Source organism: Chrysochloris asiatica, unplaced genomic scaffold (genome assembly GCF_000296735.1).
Source record: "Chrysochloris asiatica unplaced genomic scaffold, ChrAsi1.0 scaffold00034, whole genome shotgun sequence".
Classification (NCBI taxonomy): Eukaryota; Metazoa; Chordata; class Mammalia; order Afrosoricida; family Chrysochloridae; genus Chrysochloris; species Chrysochloris asiatica.
In genome coordinates, this window is record NW_006408552.1 from 14,269,647 (window position 1) to 14,279,050 (window position 9,404).

The 9,404-nt window shown below is 47.9% G+C and overlaps 1 protein-coding gene across 1 annotated transcript in view; it reads right to left on the bottom strand.

The window, feature by feature from the left end:
• The window catches only part of GRID2IP (glutamate receptor, ionotropic, delta 2 (Grid2) interacting protein), a 42,695-nt gene extending 39,140 nt beyond the window's left edge, over positions 1-3,555 (bottom strand). The window contains exon 1 of the mRNA XM_006859766.1: positions 3,138-3,555. Coding sequence (XP_006859828.1) covers positions 3,138-3,551 — 414 coding nt within the window. The 5' untranslated portion in view covers positions 3,552-3,555. The remainder of the gene's footprint in view (positions 1-3,137) is intronic.
• Positions 3,556-9,404: the final 5,849 nt, after the last annotated feature.

Here is a 9,404-nt window from a genome sequence, read left to right on the forward strand (position 1 = left end):
CCTCCATATCTGGTGTTGCTGCCTCTCTAGATAGGGTCCCGCATTCCACTTGTGCTCTTCTCCCTTGATGGTCCTAAGGTTGTTTGTTTCTGGACTGTAAGATTAACTACTCCCCTGTTTTTGTTACAAAACTTTTACTTTTACATTTATGACAGTCACAATTAGTCATGATAACAATTACTCACTATTGAATCATAAGAATCTTATCCCCATCTATTTTCACCAGACCTGTCTAGACAAGATGAGAACTATTCAGTGAGGACTCTATCTTCCCCCACACACTCTTAAACTAAACTCCCTCTTGAAAACTTATAGGCCAGTCACTTTGTGCCTTTATTGCCCCCTCATTTTAGGTAGCAAATGACTAAGTTGCCCATCCCTATCTACCCTGTATACAGAGGGGATAGGATTAATACTTGATGTGAAGACGCCTTCCCTCTCAGTTGGTATTTTGAGCTACAACAGCCACATGTATAGGTCAAGTTCATCAAATAGTAGCAATTTACATTTATTTTCTTTATCAAAAACTGTTTTTTATCTTCCTCTAGTTGAGTTCTGATTATTGAGGCTAGGTCAAATGGGTACTATATGCATGTCTGGGTGCTCTTGTGCCTCTCTGCTCACTTCATATCAGCTGGATGCTTCACTCTCAGCTCTAGCCCTCCATGGCTATGTCCTTGTCCATGGGCTCAAGAGTCCTCAGGTCTCACCACACTTCAGACCAATCATCCCTTCCTCTTCTCTCTCTCATCTCCAGGTTGACAGGAGTCTACAGAATGTGGTTGAATTCAGCCCATATCTTCATTGCTGCTTTTCCTCATCTTCCACTCACCAGTAGACCAATGTGGTCACCAGAAAGCTTACATACCTGTTCATGTGTTCCCTTTGAGTTTCAGTCTTGGAGGGGGGTTTGCCCTGAAGGGACTTGATTCCTTGCCTTGATGGCTTCCCAGTGAACAACTTGATTATTCTTGTAGCAGCCAATCATACTGCCATTTTTTGGGTTTTGGGTTTTCCTGCTGATCTTACTTTCAAGATGTATCTTCTGTTGCTCTAGTTGTTCCAGGCTGGTCTGATTGTCCTTTCTGGTGAGATTGTCCCACCTCAGAAGGTTCTGGATGGGGCTCAGGATTCCACCTATGGTCTTATGCACTACAAAGGCTTTACAAGAAGCCTATTTCACTGGGCAAGTTCTAGAACCCCTTTAGGGTATTCCAATCAGTTATAGGTGGAAGACGGGCTTACAAGCTTTCTGTAATCATGTTTCCCAACATTCCTTTCTATCCCACTCCAGTGTCTACTTTACAATAGTAGGCAAGGGAAACCAATGTTCATAAGACAGTCAAGCATCTTAGCATTCTTTCCACTCTTCAGACTATGCCTTGATCCCTGTATCACAGAGCCCTGTTGTTCCTAGGCCTTTGGTTTTTATGGAAGCCAATAGCATAGTAGTTACAAGTCAGACTGCTAACCTCAAGGTCAGTATTTCGAAACTACCAGACATTCCGTGAGAGAAAGATGAGGCTTTCTGCTCCCTTAAATATTTACAGCCTTGGAAACCCTATTCAGGGTCGTTATGAGTTGGAACCAACTCCATGGCATACAACCATGACCTGTTGTTAAGGAGCTCTGGTAGCGTAGTGGTTACAAGTTGGGTTGCTGACCTCAAAGTCAGCAGTTCGAAACTACCAGCTGTTCCGTGGGAGAAAGATGAGACATTCTGCTTCCGTAAAGATTTACAGTCTCGGAAACCCTATACAGGGTAGCTATGAGCCGGAAACTGACTCCATGGCACACCACCACCACCACCTGTTGTTAGTTGTCATTATATTGGCACTGATGCATACAAATCTCATGTATAACAGAATGAAATACTTGATCCAGAAGCATCTTCATGATCATTGGCATGCTTGAATCCATTGTTAGTTACAATGACTGTGCCAAGTCATTACATGTGTCAGCAAAGCCTATGCTCGGGCTAAAGAAAAAAACCATATCTTTGAGGAGCTGGGCATTAGTGACTGAGGAAGGCTAGTGTGTGAGTCCCTCGTGTGTGTAAGCATATGTGTCTGGCTACAGGTTGGCCTGCTTAGGGGGCTGAAAGCTCAAGGATCAGGGCAGGGTACATGATAGAGAGGAGACATGAGGACTGGAGGAACATTGAGGGTTGGAGGAGACTGGGATGCATAGGGATTCACACCTGGGCAGTGGGCCAGGAGCCATTTCTGCAGCAGCCAAACTCCAGCAGTGCTTTCAGTCTCCTGGGCACCCAAACCCAGTGACCAAGACCTGCCGAGGGAAGAACTGAGCAGCTCTCATTCCATGGAGGGCAAGGAAGGGTGGCCCCGTCACCAAGCAGGATCTTAGAGAGCTACATGAGTGTTTGGAATGTTGCCTTCAGGCTAGTTCTTGGTCACATGCAACTTCTCTCAATGGTTCTGTTTGAATCTCTTCTTTCAGGTGATGCAGACCTTGGTCATCTAGGCTCCTGACTCTCAGCCCTCCCCCTGCCTATGACCCCTCAGAACCTGCCTGTGCCATTCAGATGGGCTGTGCTGTTGGATGGTTCACAGGACCCAAAGCAGCACCCTCTGTGGCCAGTCAGAGTGCTCTACAAGGCAGGGAGGGATCCTGGTTTTGTGAGGGCTTGAAATACATGTGGCTCTTTAAAAAGAGAACATCACATTAATTAACTAGGTCACAGAATAAATGATCCACTGCTACACACAACAACGTGTACAAAATTCAGATGTTATGTTGAACAAAAGAAGTCAGGCACCAAAGAGTCCACATTGCGTACTTGCATTGATACAAAGTCAACGAGCAGGCAAAGGTCATCTCTAGTGAATGAAGCCAGAATAATTCCTCCTGGTGGGAACCTTCTGGGGTGATGTCTATCAATTTGAATGCACCTAACAACGTTCTATTATTACTTGCATTCTATGTTTGATCAGCACTGGACTGGGAACTACAAAGATGGTTATTCAAACCCACCAGCTGCTCCTTGGAAACCCTATACAGGATCACTATGAGTCGGAACCAGCTATCCGGAACTTAACAACAACAATTGTTCCGTGCCCTAGTCCCCTGCCTCCTCTCTCAACCAACTACTCCCCCAACCAGCACCTTATCCCTACCTTCCGGCTGAACTCCTGCGCCTTGCGCCTGCGCTCTCGGTGCACGGCATGTAGGCGCTTGCGGCCAGCCAGGCGCAGCAGCTCACCGCCCAAGGAAAGGCCGCGGTTGTGGCGCGGGAGCCGCAAGGCTGTGATCGGGGCAGCGGGGCCGGATCCTGGATTGGGGGCGCCTTCAGGAGCCGGAAGCACACCGAGGCTGGGCGGCACGCGCGGACAGCGTCTTGCCAGGCGCACCAGGTGATCACGGCTCAGGCCACCCACTGCCAGGCCCTCCACTTCCAGGATCTGATCCCCGGGTCGCAACCCTCCGGCGTGCGCGCTGCTCCCCTCGGCCACTTCTAGGACAAAGCAGGGGCCTGAGCCCCCCAGTCGGAAGCCAAAGTCCTCAGGCCAACCCTGGTTGGTGGCCGGCATGACAGCGGTGTTGGTATGGCTGGAGAGGGGGAGAAAAATAAATAGGGGCTCCTTGGGGCGCTGTCCATGGTGCCACACCCCGCTCAGCTCTGCAGTTTACCTGGTGGGGAATGTGCCCACCTCTGCTCCTCTTTCTTACTCTCTCTCTGTGTCCCCCTCTTTCTTTCTCCCTTCCCCATTTAACTGTCTGTCTGGGCCCAAGCATTCCACCAATAGGAGGAAGTATGTATGAGAGGATAGGGTCAGACAGAAGGAAATGTGTAAAGACCAGATCTCAAACCCCAGGGAGGCTGCACCATGACTTGGGGGCTGGAGGGACAGCAATTAGGGTGTGTAGTTTTTAGGAAAGGAGTCCTGGCAGCATAGAGGGCTAAGCATTGGGCTGTGAACTGAAAGGTCGGTGGTTCAAACCTGGTAGCAGTTGGAATTGACTGAATGGCAACTGGTTTGTTTTGGGGTTTGGTCTTTTGGAGGAGGTCTGGTGGCACAGTGGTTAAGTGCTCAGCTGCCAACCCAAAGATTGGAGGTTTTAACCCTACAAGAGAAAAATGTGGCAGTCTGCTTCCATAAAGGTGTACAGTCTTGGAAACCCTGTGGGGCAGCGGTAGTCTGTCCTGTGGGGTCGCTATGAGTCAAAATCAACTTGATGGAAGTAAGTTTGGATTCGTCTTTAGGAAGAACATTGGAAAGTGTGAGGCTGCTGGTTCAGTGCCCCAGGGGATGGTGGTGGCGGTGGTTATGTGCTGTGGAGTCGGTTCCGACTCATAGCGACCCTGTAAAGGATTTCTGAGGCTGTAAATCTTTATGGGAGCAGAAAGTCTCATCTTTCTCCTGCAGAACAGCTAGTAGTTTTGAACTGCTGACTTTAAGGTACACAGCCCAATTCATAACCACTATGCTACCAGAGCCCCAAGGGATACCAGGGCTAAAGTGGGGGTGTGTGTCTCTGACGACATCTGCTCATTTCTCTACATTTCAGTTAGCTCTAGACTCCATAATAAAACAAACAAACAAACAAAATTAGGGAGGAAGGGAAGGGATGTGTAAAAGGTTTTCCCTTAGGTTATTGGTTTGAGTTCAGTGGTTTTAACCAACGAAGCTACACCTTTTTCCATGTATCTGCTTTGCTGTCTGAGCTAGAGGGTGGATTCCCTCTCACCTCACTCTTCCCTCAATGTTAATCCCTCTTCTTCCCCATTCAAAGACTCCAGGAGCCAGAAGATGCCCCAGAAACCATCCCTATCCCTGGAGAGGGCTTAAAGACCATCTCAGACCCAGGGAAGTGGATTACTTGCACTTGAGACATGAGGATCCTACCTCAAAGTCACTCAGCAGAGAATGGCAGCGGCACTCCCAGCCACCTCACCCAACATTCACCCCACAGAACAACACTACCTCCGGCCACCACAGGAGAAGCTCTGGCAACTGTGTCCAGGGGGTGCCTGTCTGTGTGGAGGATGCTCCTGCAGGCCCCTTCACTTAATGTGGGAGACCCCAAAAGCTGGCTACTCGCACACTCTCTCCCTCTATCTTGCCCTGGGGTTCTGGTGGGGGAACAGGCAATCATGTATCCCCTTGACACAGGCATCAGTGGTGGGTATGTGACCAGGCTAATCACTGTGTCCCAACCCACGTGTCCCAAAGAAGGGCTGTTCAGATTAGACACTGGGCCTGCAAGTGGAAGATTAATGCAAATTTGGGACTGCCATCTTGCCACCATATGGAGAGTCCATTTTTATGATAGCATCTGAACTCCTGGATGCAGCTGTGTCTGAAAGTTACCCAGCTGTCATATTATGAAGACTTTCCAGTGCTATGAGCTCACCATTTAGAGGTAAGTTTCTGTCATTTGCTACTGACAGGACACCGGGGGCTTTCAACTTCTAGGCAAGGAGGAAATGATAGGGGATTTCATGTGGAAAACACTGTCCTCATTACTAGAGAGCCCTGGTGGCACCATGGGTTAAGTGTTGGCCTGTTAACTGAAAGGTCAACAGTGGGAGAAAGATGAGGTTGTAAAGATGCCCCTGTAAAGATTAACAGCCTTGGAACCCCTAAGGAGTAGTTCTGCTTTGTTTTGTAGCATCATCACTCTGAGGTGGAATTGATTTGATGGCATTGGGAGTGATTTTGTGGGAGATTTGCCTTTTAGTTGCACGGCTCCTAGTGAACTCTAGGGAAAAGCAGGGTATGGAATTTGGGGTTTCTGGGCTCTAGGGTGGGTTTCGGGGAGGAAGCCAATTGTGTGAGCTGCTGAGATGGACTGGGGATACAAACAGAACCTGGGGAAGCAAGGGTGATGGACTGTTCTGGAAGAAACCGTGTGTGTGTGTGTGTGTGTGTGTGTGTGTGTGTGGTGTGTTCCTGTCTGTCTGTCTGTTTTAAGCAGGACATCCAGGTATGGCCCCTGAGATTATAGGCTGTGTTGTGAAGGCTTCTTTTTCAGGAAATGAGTCCACAGATCTGGTACAGAGTGTCTGAGGGCTTCCTAACCCTGGTTTAGAAGAACATCTGAGGGGTGGTTTCCAAGGCAGGCTCCTGCTCGCTGGTGCCTTCAGGGCTCAGCAGATACTGGAAGATCCACCCACAGAATCAGTCTCTATGACTCCTGAGGGTGGGGGGCCCTGGGGAATCTTTCTTAAAAGCTGGGGAGCTAGGAGAGAGGAAGCAAGCCAGGGTTCCAATAACAACATGGACTATGAGGATATGTCTTTGAGTGACATCGATGTGGAAGCATGTCATCAGCCGCTAGGGGGCATGGTGTGTGAGAACGCTTCATGCTAGGTGGGGTGGAGGCTGTCACCAGTTTAGGCTGGTAGGATCCCTCCTGATCCTATCAGGGGCCGCATCCTCCTCTGCCACAAGTTGCTGAGTTTCAAGCATGGAGCCTCTGGGATGCTTTCTTTGTCACTCGGTGGCAAAGCACTAGTCCCCCCATGGTCCACTGTGCCTAGGCAAGGTGGAGGATCACCGAGTCTTGAAGGGTCCTAAAGTCAGTTTTGTGCAATGAAAGCAGCAGTCAGCATTCCATAATCCAAGAGGGACAGGGTAGAAACTGAATTCAAGGCCGGATCATGGGCTTTTCTCCCTCTGCCTCCCACACCAACCATGCACACCTATTCAACCAGCACACCTATGGCAGGTAACTCCCAACACCTCTGTGCCTGAGCTATAAAGCCCATATGGCCAAAGAAGCCACCAGTAGTCAGACCCCACTTGGAGTCCCCAGTTTGAACCATTCCAAGCCTTCTGAGCTCCCCACCCACCCACCCAGCTGACCGATGCCCCCTCTCCCACCCAGCTGGGGCTCCTAGTGGGAGCACTCTCTTCCCTCACTCATCACCTGGAAACCGGATGCCAGGCTCCTGGTAGAGGTTACTGGGCTATCTCAGACATGTGAGGAAGGCATCCTGGGGTCCCATTCTAGAATATAGGTACTGCACCCCCAGCTGGCTCACCTCTTCACTGAGGGCTGTGATGGCTGTGGAGAGCAGAGCAGGACGCTCACAAAATGCCCGGGGACGCCTGCTTGCAGCTGGCCCTCTGCTGCTCAGGGTCTTGGCATCAGTTACTGATGCAGCCGAGGTGACAGCTGGAGTTTCTAAGGCAAAGTGATCCTCTGGGTAACCTGAGGAGGCCCCAGTTACCAGGTAGACCAGCAGGATGTCTGGATAGTTTGACGGGGGGCCAGTCTGGTTGGCCCCTGTTTCATGGTACTGGGGGGTGCAGAGTGGTCCAAGATAATGAATGCTCATCTCTATGCCCCTTTCACTGGGAGGCTGGAGTGGGGCCTATGGCTGGGTCCACCTATGAGTTCATGGAACTTGGCAGCTGGGTTGGGAGGATTTGATTGGGTTATTTTGGGGTGGGGGATGGCACACTGCTCAGTGGGACCCATGAGAGCAAAGGGGGCCAGTATTCCCCACAGGGATATCACAGCGGGAGCTCCACTCCCATAGGCTGGGTTTACTGGCAGGAGGAGAGAGGCCAGATGGCAAAAAATGGTTTGGGTGGGGGAAAGGCACTAAGCTAAGTCAGTTTGGAAATGGATGGAGACTTTGAGACCGAAGGCAAGAGGAACTGTGCTTAGCACTGTGCTTTACCTAGTAAGCGTGTTTCCCCACTGAGGTGGTTGTTGTTACGTGCTGTCGAGTTGGCTATGACACGTAGCAACCTCATGTACAAGAGAGCAAAGTACTGCCCAGTCCTGCACCATCCTCACAATCACAGCCACTGGATCAATCCATCTCAATGAGTCTTCCTCTTTTTTGCCCACCTTCTACCTTACCAGGCATGATGTCCTTATCCAGGGACTGATGCCTCTTCATGACATGTCCAAAGTACATGAGACGATGTCTCACCATCCTCGCTTCAAAGGAGTATTCTGGCTGTACTGCTTCCAAGAAGTTCTTCTGGCAGTCCATAGGATGTTTATTATGCTTCACCAGTACCACAGTTCTAAGGCAACAGTTCTTCTCTGGTCTTACATATTCACTGACCGGCTTTCACATACATATGATGACATTGAAAATACCATGAGTTGGGTCATGTGAACCTTAGTCTTCAAAGTGACATCTTAGCTTTTTAACAGTTAAAAGATATTTTACAGCAGATATGTTCCATACAATATGTCGTTTGCTTTCCTGATTGCTGCTTCCATGGGCATTGGCTGTGGATTCAAGTAAAATTAAATTATTGATAATGACAATCTTTTCTCCACTTATCATGATGTTGCTTACTGGTCCAGTTGTGAGGATTTTTGTTTTCTTTACATTGAGGTGTAACCCACACTAAAGGCTGTAGTCTTTGAACTTCATCAGTAATATTTGAAGTCCTCCTCACTTTCAGCCAGAAAGGTTGTGTCCTCTGAATATCACAAGTTATTAATGAGTCTTCCTCCAATCCTGATGCCACATTTTTCTTCATATAGTCCAGTCTCTCAAATTATTTGCTCAGCATACAGACTGAATAAGTATGGTAAAAAGATACAACCCTGACACACACCATCCCTGACTTTAAACCACAATATCCCCTTGTTCTATTCAATGACTGCCTCTTTATATATGTACAGGTTCTACATGAGAACAATGGTGTGTTCAATAATTCCTATTTTTTACAATGCTATTCATAATTTGCTCTTGCATAGTCAATAAAACACAAGCAAACATATTTCTGGTATTTTCTGCTTTCAGGCAAGATTTATCTGATATCAATAATGATGTCCCTCATTCCTCTTTGAAATCTGCCTTGCATTTCACGTAGTTTCCTGTTGATGTACTATTGCAACTGTTTTTGAATGATCTTCAGCAAAATTTTACTTGTGTGTGATATTAATGATATTGTTTGATAATGTCCACATTTTGTTGGGTCATCTTTCTTTGGAGTGGGCACAAATATGGTACTTTTCCAGTTGACAGGTCAGGTAGCTGTCTTCCAAATTTCTTGGCATAGATGAGTGAGTACCTCCAGTGCTGCATCCATTTGTGAAAACTTTACAGTTGGTGTTCCATCAATTCCTGGAACCTCATTTTTCACCATTGCTTTCAGTGCAACTTGGACTTATCCCTTCAATACCGTTGATTCTTGATTATTTGCTACCCCTGGTTGAACATGGACGAATTCTTTTTGTTACTCTATGTATTCCTTCTCGCCTGGTATAAATGAGCAATTATGAAATCATTTACATGTATACTGAATTGAACAATTTAGTAACTGGATGGTGGGAGCTAGGTGTTTCCTCTGTTGAAGTGGGAGTTACAAACAAGCAAGGGAGAAGGATAAAATGATCCATGAGGTACTGGAACACATTTAGAGACATCAGTATGAACTTATGTATGTATGTGTATATATATA